The following is a 17,259-nucleotide window of genomic DNA, read 5'->3' as shown; positions in this document are numbered from 1 at the left end:
GGAGTTGAAAAGAGCTCAGACAGGGCCCAACTCTTGGCCCTAGGGAGAGGGTGGCTTTTATTTCCTCTCTTAGGGAAGTGGAGGGGAGCTTTCCCAGGCACCCCAACCTAAGGAAAGGGTGGGTGTGTCCCAGACGATGGGGCTGGAAGCGCCAGATGATCTTTCACAAGGGCTCCTCTGTGACCCCTTTCTGGCACTTGGGTGGGTAAGAGAGTCATTCCCTTTAGGGTAGCAGCTCCTGTATCAATGGAGGCACGAGGAGGTATGTGCTGGTGTTCACAAAGAGGAAAGGGGAGCAGGTGCCCTGAGTGAGGGAACAGGGTGGCAGACCCCAAGCCCGACGACTGCCCAGTACAAAAACTTTCATAAGGCCTGGCTGGTGTGACTCTTCTCCCGAGAAGGGCCTGCGGGGCCCAGAAGCATTGCTCCATCTCAAGGCTGGTTCCTTAAATGTCCATCTCAAACTGTGACTCTTCACCTATGGAGAGAAGAGACAGAGGGCAGGGAAGCAATGAGCAAATGGGTGTGTTGATGACTGAGGCCAGGGAGAGAGCCTATTTTTTAATTCGGTTGTTCCTTTAAGAGGAACATGGGCTAACCTTATGACGGGAAAGAATGTCAAGGAAGGCAGGACTAGGCTATGAATTCCTGGAAGCATAGGAAGCTTCCATGCCTGACTATGCTCTCTTTCCTAATCCCCAAACCAAGAATAGACACTAAGTTCTCTCATAGAAGAAGTGACATTCCTGCATTTTTCTGATTTTTATTTTTATCTTTTTGGTTCTGGAGAGCTTAACCAGTGAGCCACATTGCCAGTCCTTTTAATATCTTTTTATTTTGAAACAGGATGTCACAAGTTGCTTAGTGCCTCATTAAGTTGCTGAGGCTAGCCTTGAACTTGTGATCCTCCTGCCTCAGCCTCCTGAGTTGCTGGGATTATAGCCATGCACCACCATATCTGGCTTATTTATGTATGTAAGTATGTCTGTAGGCACATGTGTATGTTTTGGGGATTGAATTCAGGGGTACTCAACCCTTGAGCCACACCCCCAGCCCTATTTTGTATTTTATTGAGACCGGGTCTCACTGAGTTGCTTATTAGCACCTCTCTTTTGCTGCTGAGGCTGGCTTTGAACTTGTGATCTTCCTCCCTCAGCCTCCTGAGCCGCTGGGATTATAGGCATACGCCACCATGTCCAGCTAATTTATTTTTAATAAGGGTTCGTGGTTACTTGTGACTAGGATCACAAGTCGCCAGGCAGCCTTAGCAACTTAGGAAGACCTTAAGTAACTCTTAGTTAGACATGGTCTCCAAAAAAAAAAAAAAAAAAAAAAGGCTGGGGATATGGCTAACTGGTAAAGTGCCCCTGAGTTCCACTTCCAATACCTCCCCCCAAAAAAAGAAAGAAGGAAAATGGTACCCTAGGTCACCTACTAACTAGGCCTACATCTTACGGCCCGTAGGATAGCCTGACCTTGCAGTAAAGCAGTTATCTGGACAATTCAGCCACTCAGTGTCCTCCATCCTCTTTCAGTGACATTTCCAAGTAATTCATGCTGCAGATTTTTTTCTTTTAAAGGGAACTACCTCATTCATGGTCTCCTGGGAAAGACTGCTCCAAGGCAGTAGATAGTAAAATGCCTGTTTTGTCTCCCAAATAGGGAAGCTGGCTTTTTTCTTCTGGTTATATTTACACAAATAGATGGGTTCAAGAGACTTGGTTTCTTGTATCTAATTGAACAAAATTAAAATGCCCACTACCCTATACTAACAACCATGTGGGACGAACTAGATCACTATTTGGGGTTCAGAGCTGCCACCTGGCATACAAGGCCAGCCCTGCATTTGTTATGGGCCACAGCAGTTCTAGAAACTGGGAGGGGTGCGTGAACAGGGAGTGACAGCCTTCAGCTGGTGGTGAGTCAAGTTTCAGGTGCTGGTGAACTTCATCCCTTGTGCTATGACCCATGAATCTCTCCATCCTTAAACAAATGTCAGGTGACCACACCACCTTGAGGCATGTGTCACACTGTTCTCTCTGTGTGCCCAAATCCACTTTCCTACTACAGCTCACCTCCCTTCCAGCACTGAATCTAAGAAAAGGCAACTGGTTGGGGATATGATTCAGTGGTAGAGCGCCTGCCCAGCATGCATGACGCCCGGGTTCAAAAAAAAGAGAGAAGGCAACTATTGCCTGTCTTGGCTGTTGGCATTCCCAAGGTGATTATGAATCACATCCTGCAGGCCCGGGTAAACGGATTCTGCTGCTGTCAGCAGAGCAAGCCTAGCCCAAGTCCAGCTGCTTCCTGTCTGGGTCTGAGCCTGTGCATTGGGCCTAGTGATGGGTCGGTGGGTTCCAGTCTGACTAAGGCATCTAGCAGTACTTACACTACATGACCCCACAGCAGAGAACTCAGATGCTCTGGCAAGCTAGTCATGTTGTCACAAAGAGCCCTTTTACACACATAGCTGCCAGGGTGGCTGCTCTGATTACTTGGGAGGTGGGGATACCAGGAAGCACCTGGCTACCAAATGTCAAAGCTGCAAAAGACAACGGGCCACATTGTTTCTATGTCTTCCTAGAGGATCCACTAAGGAACAAACACCCAGCTAGGAGACTGCCGGATGTGTTTCTTATCTTGTAGACATGTGATTTCACAGAGGGCGAGTACACGGCGTCTTAAGTTGTCTCCTGCATCACGAGCACCATGGGTGTAGTCCAAGCATTGCACGTGCACAGTAATGCTTTGGGGAATTATACAGAGGGCCGTGCTTATGAAAACCGTGTGAAGTCACTGCCATTTTAGACAAGATCCTGCTCTTTACATGACCTGGTGGTATCAAATCACCTTTCCTGGGGTTCTTGGGGCCCCTTTCAAGGACAAAATTGGTACCTCTGAGAGTTCTACTCTCCATCCCAACTCCCACCCTCTGGAGTCTGAAGTGCTCCATAGGGTGTGGGAAAGGGTCACCACCATTCCCCTCCCTGGAATTCCCCCCAGAGGACAGGACATTTCCCTTCCCTGGAGACTGCCTGCACGAGCCGGGCCTGGCTACTCACCGCCTGCCCTCTTATCTTCTGGACTGTTGCGCAGATGGCTCTGGCTGGCTTCCATGGAGGGCTCATCACTGGCTGGGCTGGTGACTCCAGGAATGGTGGGCAGGTCCCTGGGGGGTGTTTTGGCCACAGGTGAGTTTCTACATTCCATCAAGAATTTCCGGTCATAGATGATCCTGGTACCTAAAAGGCACAGGGAGGTTGGTAAAGCCACCTTAAACCCCCCTGCCTGCCAGTTTTTCCACTTCTTGGAGGCAGGGTTACAACAGAGGTAGTTGGTTCTTTTATAAAAATCTGGACCAAGAAGGAGAGAGGCTCATCCAGCAGCCTGACTATAACTGAGGAGTCGGCCACCTCTTCACGGCCTTGACACTTGCAAGAAACACTCATGGGCCATCAGACTGCATCTCTGTCTTTGTGTGTGTGTGTGTGTGTGTGTGAGTGCAAGGGATTGAACCCAGAGGTACTTAACTACTGAGCCATATCCCCAGCTCTTTTTAAAATATTTTGTTAGACACAGGGTCTCACTGAATCGCTTAGGGTGTCACTAAATTGCCGAGGCTGGCTTTGAACTTGTGATCCTCCTGCCTCAGCCTCCCCAGTCACTGGGATTACAGGTGTGCACCTTTGTCTTCTTAGAGCTCTTGGTCCCTAAAATCCCTCAACTTGCTCACCCATCCGAGTTCAGTGTTAATTACCCATGACAATCATACTTGAAAGTGAAAAAGATGTATTTCTATTCATTATTCCATCCTGTCCTTACAGTACTTCCTGTGGAATACTCAGAATAGGTATCTTTAATCCCATTTTCTAGATGAATAAAGGGAAAATGAAGCTATTCACCCAGACTCGCAAAAATGCAAATTTTTCCTGCTGGGGCTTTGTGGCAGATAGGTTACCTGCCCCACAAAGGCTTTCTTCTTTTTGAAGCCCCCTGCCACCTTTGCTGATGTCACCACACTTCAGAGTCTGTACAATCTGTGTTCCATTCATTACAAGGTAGTCTCACTCCCTAGGTGAGGAACTGTCTCACTGAATTATTCACCATTCTTAAACCACACCCAGGGGCTGGGGACGTGGCTCAGGCGGTAGCCGTGCTCTCCTGGCATGCGTGCAGCCCGGGTTCCATCCTCAGCACCACATACAAAAAAAAAAAAAAAAAGATGTGTGTCCGCCGAAAACTAAAAAATAAATATTAAAATTTTCTCTTTCTCTTAAAAAAAAAAAAATTAAACCACACCCAGGACCCCTCCTATGTAGACCTGCCCCCATGATACCATTTGAGGGACTGTTTTCCAAGGCGAGGGACCCAAGATCCTTGTGATGTATCAGATGACAGTGAACAGAGCGGGTTGTTCATGTTGTGCCCATTATGTCCAAATCAGCCCTATGTGTCTTTAATACCTTAACAGCAGTTACTAACTCAAAAGAGCAGACCTCAGGCTCAGAGCCTTCAGCAGGCAATGGAATCTAGCTAGAATTTAAAAACTGTCATTGTGCATCTTTTTATAGTTACCTTCTATTTATGGCAAGTGAATCTGGTTTCCCATATATAGTAGTGACATCAAGTTTCCTTTTAACACACAATATATAATTTAATGAGGATATGTAGGGTGTATACTATACAACATTATGTGATATAAATTAAAATGTAATAATACAAATCAAAATTAAAGGGCTGAATACATAGCTTAGCGGTAGAACGCCTCTGGGTTCAATCTCCAGTACTATAGAAAAATAAATTGAATAAATAAAGTGTTAGAAAAATATTAAAGCTAGTACAAGTAGGATTCAAGTTATAGAGCCGGGTGCAGTGGTGCATGCCTGTAATCCCAGCAATTCAGGAGGCTGAGAGAGGAGGATCATGAGCCAAGGAGGAGCCAGCCTCAGCAACTTAGCAAAGACCTAGGTAACTTAGCAAGACCCTGTCTCAAAATCAAAAAGAATAAAAAGGACTGGAGATATGGCTCAGTGGTTGTGTGCCTCTGGGTTCAATCCCTGGTATCAAAAAAAAAAAACCAAAAAAAACCAGAACAAAACAAAAACCCAAAAACAAATGATTTAGAGTCCAGTATATATATAAAGTCTCCAAACAGAGGGATATGTTGGGACCCAAGGGGCAGGGTGTAGTTTCCTCACCTGTAAAAAAGGGTGTTGTATTAGGCTCACTCGGACTATTTTTAAAGCACTAGCCTTGTGCCATCTATTTTTAGGATCTCGTGTTTTGGCAGATGCTTAAATATGCAAATAGTATGGGGTTACAGGCAGAAATTCTGGGCTCAAATCAGGTCTCACCACATTCCAGTCCCTTAACGCTGAGTTGTGGCTACAAGAAGAGGATAAGAACAAAATTCATCCCTCACTAGAGTATCATAAAGACTTAATAACAACCCTCAAGATTCACTGAGGGCTGGAAATGCAGCTCAGAGGTAGAATGCTTATTTGGCATCTGCACGACTCAGGATCTGATCCCCAGTACCAAAGGGGGCGGGGGAAGATTCTCCTACAAGAATAAAGTATGATATCCATGTAACTTAGAAAATCGATTGAGGCCGAGCGCCCCAGCAGCTGGGGAGGCAGAGGCAGGAGGATTGAGAGTTTAAAGTCAGCCTCAGCAATTTAGCTGAGGTGCTAAGCAACTCAGTGAGACCCCCATCTCTAATAAAATACAAAGTAGGGCTAGGGATGTGGCTCAGTGGTCAAGTGCCCCTGAGTTCAATCCCTGATACCCCCCACCTCCCAAAAAACCCCCCTGAGTTGGGCCTGTAATCCCTGGATGAGGCAGGAGAATCACAAGTTTTGAGGTCAGCCTCGGAGATTTAGTGAGACCCTGTTTCAAAATACAAAGGACTAGAGATATATATCTCAGTGGTAAAGCACCCCTGGGTGCAAACCCCAGTACCAAAAAAAAAAAAAAAAAAAAAAAAAAAAAAGAGATAGATTACTTGGGAGACCCTATACATAATCAGAGAAAAAAGTCACAAGCCAGGAATAGGAAGCTCCTCAGAAGCCAAGGAACACAAATAAATGTATGTATATGCACTGCATGAATAAACACTTAGATTTTTATGTGATATGCATACATCAATCACCATCACCATCTGTTGTTACTCATCATACCCATCTTTGCTCATAACCTATACCACGGTTCCTCCCATAACTCCCCTCCCCACAAGGAGGATGACATCATTATTATCATCAATCTGCAGATGAGGAAACTAATATGTATCAATATATCAGAAAGGCTGAGCCATCCATCCAGAGATAGACTCAGCCTGCCTTTTTTGTTTGGTTTTGTACTGGGGATTAAACCCGGGACACTTTACCATTGAGCAAAGTCCCCATTCCCCCCCCACTTTTTTTTTTTAAATGAAGCTTTTTTTAAAAAAAAAATCTTTATTTTTATGTGGTGCTGAGGATCAAACCCAGGGCCTCGCACATGCTAGGCGAGCGCTCCACCCCTGAGTCACAATTTCAGCCCCCCATCCCTTTTTTATATTGAGACAAAGTCTCACTCAGTTGCTTAGGACCTCACTAAATTGCTGAGGCTGGCTTTGAACTTATGACCCTCTTGCCCCAGCCTCCTTGAGTCACTGGGATTACAGGTGTGCCCCACTGTACCCAGCTAGACCCATTCAGTCTTGACTCCAATTCTAAATATTATCCATTTTTAAAAACTGTCAAGGCATAGATCGGAGGTGGTAGATTGCCTGGGCAACTTGGGGTGTTCCCTCTCAAAATAAAATTTAAAAAAGCTGGGGATATAGTTCAGTGGTAGAAGCTCTCTTGGGTCCAGTACTGAAAGGAAAAAAAAAAAAAGAAAGAAAAAAGGCAGGGCAGACGGGGGTACCAACTCTCAGCCAATGCTCCTTCCTACTGGGAATAGTAAAAGGGTCTTCAGGCCTTTACCTAGACTCTCTGTGTGTCCAGAACAGGATGTTCCCCAAAGGAAGATGCCTGCCTTGAGTTCTTGTTCATCCATCCCCCTGTGGTACCCACATTCTGCTGCTGGATGTGACATCTGTAAACTGAGCCCAGTTCCTCCCTTACTTTCCCCTGGGCCTCTCCTGGCTCGTGCACACTTCCCCTTGAATGGGGAACATGAGGATTAAGAAAGTACAAGGACAGAATTCCTAGAACTGCTGTTCCCATTCCAGGGAGAGGGAGAGCATTTCACAACAGGGTTCAGGGGGAGGTTTAAATGCCTGAGCTCAGGCTCCAGCCAGTGGCCTGTGAACTAAGTACTGCCGTTCTGAGCAGTGGCTCCAGGTCGTCCTGGAGGCAAATTCGCAGACATGCTGGGGTCTGCCTAGACTTCTGTCTCTCTCTTCTCTCCCTCTCGGCTACAGGCACTGGAGAAGCATGTGCCTGGATGGCTTTTCTTGCTGGGCAGTCTATTTAGCAAAGCAGAACAGACTTGCCAGGGAGAAAAACTTGGTGAAGAAAGCAGAGCACGCTTAGTCCAAGATTTTTCATCACCTCTGGCCCCACAGATTCTGCAAACAGAGCCAAGATCCCAATATATCTCAGGGGCCAAGAATCTTATGAAGCTAATGGATACCAAATGGAGGTGATCAGTCAGTTGCAAAGGGTCTTTTGGGTTAGTCTGTCTCCCTTAGGGACCCTGACATGTGACAGAACAGGTCAGTTTATTTGAAAATTAAGGGCTGAGGGCGTGTAGCTCAGTGGTAGAGCACTTGCCTACCATAGGCATGGCCCTAGGTTTGATCTGCAGCACTGCAAACAAGATAAAAAATAAAATAAGCAAGAGGGACAAAGTTTTCACAGAGACTTTCAGAACAAAACAGATAAAACAATTATTCTCAAAGCTGGCCAAGCTCTTTCCCTATCCCTTACCTAACCCCTAGCACTTTAAAATGCACTGTGTTCAGAGGAGGGTGAAAGTATCCCTGAAATCCACTACCAAGAGGGAGTGCCCTCTGATGTCTCTTATTACAAATAGCAACAACAGCTGTCCCTGTGGGAATGGGGAGCGGCTGTTATAGGCTGAACTGTATTCCCCCCAAAACCCATGCATCGAAGACAATCTCCAGTAACCTAGAATATAACTACATTTGGAGAAAGGTCTTTTAAAAGATTAGGTTAAGGGATAGGGATAAATATAGCTCAGTCAATAGAGCTGGGTCTGGTGGCTCAAGCCTGTAATCCCAGCAGTTCAGGAGGCTGAGACAGGAGGATCGAGTTCAAAAGCCAGCCTCAGCAACGACAAGACAAGGCACTAAGCAACTCAGCGAGACCCTGTCTCTAAATAAAAAATACAAAGTAGGGCTGGGGATGTGGCTCAGTCCCCAGTATCCCCCACGCAAAAAAAAAAAAAAAAATCTCAGCTTTGGATCCCTCTGACAAAACCTGAGCTAAACAATTTCAAAGGAGGAAAGACTGGCTTTGGCTCATGCATTCAGAAGTTTCAGTCCATGCTAGGTGACTGCATCGCTTTGACACCTGTGGTGATGCAGAACACATTGGCAGAAGGCCATGCAGGGCAAAGCTGGACCTCTCATGACAGTCAGGAAGCATAGAAAGAGATGGGGTTCCAAGTATCCCTTTCAAGGGTACCTCTCCAATGTCTTTCTTCCTAACTAGGCCCCACCTCCTAAAGTTTTGATCACCTCCCAATAGTACCATCAGCTGGGGAACAAGTTTTCTTTTTTTTTTAAAGATAAAGACTATTAAATTTTTTTTTAAAGAGAGAGAGAGAGAGAGAGAGAGAGAGAGAGAGAGAGAGAGAATTTTTAGTATTTATTTATTTATTCTGGCGGACACAACATCTTTGGTTGTATGTGGTGCTGAGGTTCGAACCTGGGCCGCACGCATGCCAGGTGAGCGCGAGCGCGCTATCGCTTGAGCCACATCCCCAGCCCGGGAACAAGTTTTCAACACATGAGCCGTTAGGGGACATTTAAATCCAAACCAGCATGGTGGCACAAGCCTGTAATCCCAGCAGCTCAGGAGGCTGAGGCAGGAGGATCACAAGTTTGAGGCCAGCCTCAGCAAATTAGTGAGACCTAAGCAACTTAGTGAGACCCTGGGTGAAAACAAAAAATAAAAATGGCTAGAGACATAGCTCAGTGATAAACAACGCTGGTTCAACCCCCAGTTCCAAAACAACAACAATTAACAACAAAAACCAATCCATAAGATATTTGGACACAGACCCACAAAGAAAGAACTAACTAAAGACACAGGGAGAAGGTGGCCATCTGCAAGGCAATGAGAGGTGTCTTAGAAGAAACCAATTTTACTTCCATCTTGGTCTTCCAACTGCCACCTAGTCTAGCAAATTTTATTGTTTAGCCACCTAGTCTGAAAACTAATACAGGCCCACTTTCCTCTCCCATGCTGAAGAACAGAAAAAGAGAAGTCCATCTGCACACACGCTGAACCCAGAGCCTCCTGATTGCTAAGCGTTTCCACTGAGCGCCACCACCAGCCCCAACACACGTTTTCTTTAAGGCAAGAATCCTGGTTTTGCAACCTCTACACTGTTTGCTCCAAACCAAAGCTCTGACCACCTGCACCCTCTGTATTCTCACTCCTACCCGACTTTGGACTGCTGGGGACAGAAACTTGACTCCAGCCTATTGCTAGTACCCAGAAAATCAAGGACGCTCAAATGGTAGTGATGGGAGAGGCAGGCCCATCATAGACCCCTCTGAGGTGTATCCCCAAAGCCTGACCAGCAGCACCCTTGGGAGGCGACAGGCTGAGGGGGGAGTGGCAAGGTGAGGCCTGGTGACCTGACATCGTGGCCATCTGTGGGGTTGGCTGTGTGGCACTGGACACAAGGCCTTGAAAGTTAGGCATGGGATTTGTGACTCAGTGTTTTCAGGAAGGCTGTGCCATTCTTAACCAACAGCTGATTCACAGCCCTGGGATTCTAGTCTGCTTCTTCACCTGGCTGTCTCTGCTGGCCATATGTCAGGACAAGCACCACATTCCCTCAAAGGACTGTCCTCTGAGGTTTGACCCTTGTGGAAGGCTGACAACACAGACCCCATAACTCCTCCCATACCTGTTGGAACAGGTGGCTCCTCTCCTTCAACGGAAGTTATTCTCTTTCTCCTTGAACCTAAGCAGCCTTCTCTCCCCTGGTGCCTTGCTTTAGCCAACAGAATACTTCCTACATGATGCTATAGGCCATAAGAGGCCTTGCAAACCACCATCTTGGTAAGCTCATGCTAGACTAAAGATGAGCCCAAGAGAACAAAATGACGTGACAGCAAGGGAACTCCCAGGCTTCCAGCTATTCCCAGTAATGTCCCAGACATGTGGATAAGGACAATCCAGATGCTGACTGCACATAGCATGTGAGTCAGCTCAGGAAAGAACAGCCAGTCATGCCCAACCAGACCAAAGAATGGACAGCAATAACAACCTATCATTGTTTAAGTTATTGACTTCTGGGGATGGCTTGTTATATGACAATATATAACAGATACAGCCATTTTTACCCAGTCAACTCTCCCTAAGTTCCCAGGAAGTCCTGATATTCTGGACTTGGGATCTAGGCTCTCCCAGTGAGATTACAAGGACATACCAAATGGATTTCAAAGTGCACTTTTTGCCTGTGTCCTTGAGCACCCCAATGCCAGTAGGCACAGCTGCCTATTCTCATCTAGTCAGCAATGCTCGTGCAAACAGTTAAATAAGAAGCACGAATCTGGCCCAATACTGACTCAGAACAAGAAAAACTTACTTTGACTCCTTGTGCAATAACTGAGTATGTAATATGAGTACTAGGCCTCTCTGTAATATTGAAATAAGTGGGGAAAGTCAGAAAAAATTAGCATCTGCCCCTGGTACATCTGAGATAAATTATACCCTATAACTGAAAGGAAAACTTAAACATTATCATTAACCAACTGACATCCAGGAATGATGACAAAGAAACTAGATTATCTAGAGGGGAATGCTTTCATTCCAGGATTCTTTTAAGATCTTCACCGCCCCCCCCCTTCTTTTATTTTTCTTGCAGCACTAGGTAAATGCTAGGCAAGTCTCTATCATTGAGTTTCACCCCAGCCCAATTCTCAAGCTTCTGAACACCTGGCATTACATAGTGGGGATATAAAGACCAGTAAGACTGCTCTGAAAGAACTTCCCGTCTAACCTAGAGAATACGCATGAAAACAAACACACATGATTCATTTCTTATGAATCATGATGGAGAGAACACCGATATGGTGTCAGACCAGAAAGTAACAGCTTTTTATTTGTTTGAACTTGCAAGGATTCACGTGTACAAGCTGGGCAAGGTGCGTATGCCTGTAACCCAGCATCTCCAGAGGCTGAGGCAGGAGGACTGTAAGTTTGAGGCTAGCCTCAACAACTCAGCAAGGACCTGACTCAAAATAAAAAATAAAAAAGGATGGGAATGGGACTCAGTAGTTAAGTGTCCCTGGATTCAATCCTTGGTACAAAAAAAGAAAAAGAAAAAATTCTGTTTCTAGTATCACCACTCTTTCCTATCTTATTTTCTGGAACAACATCAAATCAAGACTCTTTCCTCTCAGGGTAACAGTATAGAGGGAAGAGTTCTCACTTGAGTATCAAAAAGTCCTGTGGGTGATAGGGTCCAAGGGCAGGGGAAGGTCCAATCACTCCATTCTATAGCTATGCCTTTGATGATTATAATTCTTTTTGTCCCCAGCTCTATTGAGATATAATAGTTACAAAAACTGCATACAAAGTGTACAACATAATGATTTGTTATCATACTGCAAAACATTTATGAAACGGTTACCACAAATTAACACATCCATCACTGCACTTCGGAGTGTGAATGTGTGTGTGTGTGTGTGTGTGTAACTGTGGATTTTTCCATGTCTACTCTCTTAGCTAATTTCTAATAAAAATATAGTATTAACTACAGTCACCATGCTAAACATTAGCTCCCCAGAATTTATTCATCTTATAACTGAAAGTCTTTGCCCTTAAGCCATCATCTCCATTTCTCCTAGTCACAACAATGGCCATGCTACTTTCTCTTTTTGTGGTGCTGGGGATGGAATCAAGACCCAGGCACACTGGGCAAGTCTACCACTGAGCCACACCCCCAGGTAACCATACTACTCTCTTGGAAACATACAATCCCATTTTAGGCGTGGTCTTCATCTTTCTAACTAGCAACCCCAGACTGGGGTTGAGATCATTCTTCTAAGTCTGGGTGTGGTGAATGCCTTAAAAACAAGAAGTCTTGGCCAGGAAATAGTAGTGCATGCCTGCAACCCAGTGCCTCAGGAGTCTGAGACAGGAGAATCACAAGTTCAAGTCTAGCCTCAGCAACTTAGCAACGCCCTATCTCAAAAGTAAAAAAATAAAAAGGATTGGGGATGCAGCTCAGTGGTTAAGTGCCCCTGGTTTCATTCCCAGTAGCAAAACCCCAAAACCAACCAACCAACCAAACAAAAAAGCCCCCCAAACAATAACAACAACAAACAAACAACAACAACAACAACAAAAAAAAAGTAGGCTTAGACCTCAGAGGGAGTTTGGGGTACTCTACACCAGTTTTCCGTTCTACCCTACCTCCCAGTCAAAATCTTTAATGAGGGACATAATGCAGAATGTCCCACTTTAAAAGGAAGCTCAGAACTAATAATAATAATAATAATAAATAAAAAATTTTTTAAAAAAGGAAGCTCAGGTCAGTGTGAGAAAAGGGCCCATTCTATCTCCCTCATTGCCTTAACATCCAAATGCTCTTAACCCGTCCTTAGCTGTCTTTTACAGTAACTTCTCCCCTCTATGACTAAGGCCTCAGGACACTGGCTGTACTCTAGCTTCAGTGCCCAGCATACCTCCCTTCTTCCCAGCACTGCCTGTTCTATAACCAGAGACTTGTCAGCTGTTCCAAGGTCAGCTTCCCAGGCACAGAACTTTGTTTGTCTAACAAAATAAGGTGCAATTGACACCTGCAGCTCTACCTGCTTACCTCTGATTAACCTTACCATGGTGCAGGTCTTTCTTAGGTATGACTTTCACCCAAGCAATCCCTGTACTCTTTAGGGTCAAACGTCCAACACAGGCTGGGAAATGTGGATATGGACAAGGGAGGAGGAAAGATTTCTTGACCCATTTGAAGGTTTTGTTGCTTATGGTGTCACTGGAATTTTCACAGACTCAAATATTCACACATAACAAATCTCTCAAGTTCTCTGGATACCTAACCTCAGCTCAGTGGCTCAGTCTACAAAGGGCTAATGACCATAGAAAGCAAACAGAGCCACAGGAATAGATATGGATCACTTTTTAGCCTCCAGAGACAGACACTTGAGGGCCATTCCCAGCTAGAGTGACTTATTGCAATAGCTCTTCAGGGAAAGCTGCAAGTAAGCCATACAGACATTCTATCAAAAGTGTGTCTCTCCAGACCCAGCCTCAAGAAAATTGTACCTATATAGAATCATCATTTTTTGCCAGAGATCTGAAAGGACAAGGGAAGCTGTATAGAACCCCAGAAATTCCTGAGTACTCAGATTATGTTTTTGGAACAAAAGCTGGGAGCTAGTTAGAAATGCAAAAATCTCAGTCCCACCCCAGACCTACAAAAATCAAAATCTGCATTTAAAGGCATCATCAGATAATTCCCAAGCATAGAGAAGACTAAGAACAGTACTCAGGAGTTGAACAAAAGACTGTCAAGGTGTGACCATTTTTCATTACATCAACAGGTGAGGTGAAGTGGGATTGAGAGGAAGATTTCATGCCTAGGCCAACAAGTTTGCAGACTTTGGTAGAAGCTGGGTTTCCTTGGGTTATGGACTGTGATTTGTGCTGGCTCCACAAAATACAATACAACTATTGGGGAGGCTCAGGCAGGAGACCCAATTACTGGTTTGAGGCCAGCCTGGTCAACTTTTGAGCTTGTCTCAAAAAGTAAAAATTTTAAAAGTCTGGGGATGTAGTTCAGTAGTAGAGTGCTTGTCTAGCATGTATGTGGCCCTGGGTCCAATCCCTAGTATTGCCAAAAGAAAGCTAGTTTGGGGGCTCCTAGCCCTGCTTTCTTCCAGTTGTCCTCAGAAACTAATGTTAAACTCTGATGCAGGAGCTTCTAAAGACCCTTAGGGAGGTTTTGCTGTGGTATGCCAAAAGCCCCAGTCCAAAGTGGGAAATAGATCCAAGTTCCTTGTAAACAGTACCCCTGACTATTGCTTACCCATGTATCTCATCACACCCAGCAACAAAGGGGGCAAAAAAGGGCTATTTGAGCTTTCAGGACTAAGAACTCCAAGAGTATCAGGAAAAGGTCCTGCCAAACATCAAGAGGAAGACAAAGGGAAACAACATGGACTACAAAAGGGCTCCTCAAAGGAAAGAAAAGTCAAGTCAAGGGTGGCAAGAGCCCTGAGAACTTTCCGTGGGATACTTTCTAATAAAAGAAACAGCAGTGTCCTCTTCTTCACCCGATTGCTATTTCTGGTTCAATCTAGGAAAACGGTATGACAATGCACAACAGACACGTGCTCAAGCTTTCGGGGGACCCCAGCGTGGCGATCTACGGAATAAAAGGCACGATTGGGCATCAATCTCTAAGATTACTCAGTAGTCCCAAAGACCTCGCATCTGGCTCTGATCGATGGTGGTGGAACAGCTGCCTGAGAAAATGAGTATGTGGCCTGGCGGCGGGCTAGGAGACAGCCTTCAGTCCCTCCCCCACGAGGGACACCCCTTCGCCACTCAGCAGTGCGCCAGGATCTCTAGTGTTCTCGAGTAGTTTGGGAAGTAGCGTTAAGCACATAAGGGAGGGAAGAAAGGAAAAAGGAGGTGGGGGCGACGGGAGGGAAGTGGTGAGCCACGAGGATTTCATCATGCAAACGGGCGGGTACGTTTCATCAGCGCCTGTGCGCAGGGACTCCCGAGCTGGGAGGGAATGCGGGACTCCCGGAGGCAGCTCAAGGCTGGCCCCCTCCGGTGCCAGCTCAGCTTCCTCTTCCTCATCCACTCCCAGGGAGGTCACACGGTACCCCCCTCCCCTCGGACAGAGGAACGTGTTCCTCCGCACAGCTCTGCCAGCGGCGCCCGGCTCCTTCGTGGGGATCCCATACGCGTAAATACGGAACATGCCACAGGTGCCGGAGGAGCGCTGCTCAAGCCAGCACCCTCGGCCCCACGCTTTGGTAAAAGGGCGCGTGTGCAACGCAACACTAGGAGCCCTCGGGAAGTAAAAAGGGCTCTGCAGGAGGCAATTATTCCAAAAAAAAAAAAATGCCCATCGCTTTAGAACTCCAGCCCAGGCCTTTCCTTGATCCGTGGGCCACCCTGTCCCCACCCTATCCCGCTCAAAACTGCAACATCCCTAGGCATGTGGCAGTCCTGTAACCGTGCTTGTCAGTGTTTGGGGGACACTCCGCCGACTCTTGCAGGAGAAAACTGATGGGACAGTTTGCAGCCAGGGCTCTGGACGATGCGCCCAGAGACCTAGAAGGCAGACCAACTCCGTGACCCCTGCTGCCTCCCTGACGCCCCTTATCCGTTCTTTCTGGCTACGGCGCCCTCGAGTGTGGACACAGAGTCCAATCAGCGATTCCTGATCCCTCCCGCTCGGTCCACCCAGGGCCCGCGTGCGACGCCCCAGCCCGTGCCTACCTCCCGGGGTGGTGCTGAAGAGCGTGCCGCCGGGAGTGGTGCTGTAGTCCCCGGGCGGTAGCTGCACGCCATCGCCGAGGACCACCCTGCGAGTGCCAGGGATGGCCCGGCTTGGAGTCTGGCTGCAGCTGCTGCCCCCTGACATGGTCTCCAGTTCGCTGCACAGCAAAGCTCGCGCAGCCCTCCCGCGCCTCCCACTTCGCCCCGCCCAGCTGTGGCCTGGAGGGCCCTAGACCTCCCCTTCCGGCTCGGCCCTCACGCCCCCTTTTCGTTCAGCTCCGCCCCAACGTCTCCAGGCCGCTCCTTCCACGTGGGTTTCCCTAGGGCTGCCGACTGCGAGAGGTCGCTTCACCCTACGCAGACTTCCTCTTGGGCTCCCGCTTCCTGCCCAGTGCGCTGGTGGCGGGTCGCAGAGTTTGCCTAGGTTAATCCCTTGCTGGTTTGGGGCGGGGGTGGGAGTCGGGTTCGGTATTTAGTGCTGTGCTGGAATCCCAGCCGACCTGGCTCTCTCAGAAAGACCTGTTTTCCACATTAGGATTTCTGGCTGGATGGGACCCTCAGCTCTTGTTGTTCCGTGCTTTAGTTTCCCAGATGAGAAAGTGGGAATTAACTGCTCCTTCACCCCTCTTCCCTTCCTTCAACTTTCACCAGGAGAACAGCGTTGAAGACATGGTGAAACAAATGCATGTTCCTGGACTTTAAAGGGTGTGCGAGTAGTGAACAGACTGAGCAGCTGAGTGCTAGGGCTTAAATTATTTATTTTTAAAGAAATAAAATTATTGTATAACAAGGGGCTGGGAACCGACGTGATTCTGCAATCTGCATTTGGGGTAAAATTGGGAGTTCATAACCCAATTCAATCTAATGTATGAAATATGATATGTCAAGAGCTTTGTAATGTTGTGAACAACCAATAAAAAAAAATTAAAAAAAAAAAAAAAACAAGGGGCTGGGGCTGTAGCTCAGTAGTAAAGTGCCTGCCTTGCATGTGTGAAGCACTGGGTTCAATCCTCAGCACCACATAAAAATAAATAAAGATGGCCATCTACAACTAAAAAAATTTTTTTTAAAGGATTGAATAATAATAAGTATTGGGGATTGAACCCAGGGCGCCTTACCACTTAATTACATCCCCAGCCTTCTTTATTTTTTTGAAGCAGGTCTTGCTGAATTGCTGAGGCTGTTCTTGAACTTGGAATCCTCGTGCCTCAGGTTCCAGAGTCGCTTGGATTATAAACTTGGAGGCTGCATTTAGAGCTGAGGTGGAGAGATAGGAGTGGGACTTCAGTGGAGACTGAGTAGAGAGATGAGGTAAGAGTTGGTCAAAGGAATTTCCCAAGTAGCCCCTTGAATTGGGTTCAGTGTCCCGCAGCACACTGGCAGACGTTCAGTAGGCACTCCTTGAATAAATGAATTTATCTTCAAAGAGGTTCCCATGCCTAGAAAGAAAAATGCAAGGAGGTCGCGAAAACCTGATGACTTAAAAAAGTTTATATCATGTGGTCATATCTTTTGTGGGGGATGGGGAGTACCGGGAGTATCCAGGAACACTCAAATCACTGAGTCACATCCCCAGCCCTATTTTGTATTT

At 46.6% G+C, this 17,259-nt stretch overlaps 1 protein-coding gene and 1 long non-coding RNA gene across 2 annotated transcripts; one reads left to right on the top strand and one right to left on the bottom strand.

Moving 5' to 3' along the window:
• Positions 1-33: 33 nt before the first annotated feature.
• Positions 34-15,884, bottom strand: Eif4ebp1 (eukaryotic translation initiation factor 4E binding protein 1). The gene is made up of 3 exons (XM_005338382.4): positions 15,669-15,884; positions 3,063-3,242; positions 34-478 (listed from the first exon to the last, which is right to left on the bottom strand). The coding sequence occupies exons 1-3, from the start codon at positions 15,811-15,813 to the stop codon at positions 447-449; spliced, it is 357 nt and encodes a 118-aa protein (XP_005338439.1). The 5' UTR covers positions 15,814-15,884; the 3' UTR covers positions 34-446.
• On the top strand, positions 15,858-16,461 carry LOC144370453 (uncharacterized). Its single transcript, XR_013430435.1, has 2 exons — positions 15,858-16,092; positions 16,204-16,461. It is a non-coding gene; the product is annotated as an uncharacterized LOC144370453 (long non-coding RNA).
• Positions 16,462-17,259: the final 798 nt, after the last annotated feature.

This window comes from Ictidomys tridecemlineatus, chromosome 14 (genome assembly GCF_052094955.1).
Source record: "Ictidomys tridecemlineatus isolate mIctTri1 chromosome 14, mIctTri1.hap1, whole genome shotgun sequence".
NCBI classification, from domain to species: Eukaryota; Metazoa; Chordata; class Mammalia; order Rodentia; family Sciuridae; genus Ictidomys; species Ictidomys tridecemlineatus.
Note: the sequence above shows the minus strand (reverse complement) of the source record. Positions and strands in the feature narration are given on the sequence as shown.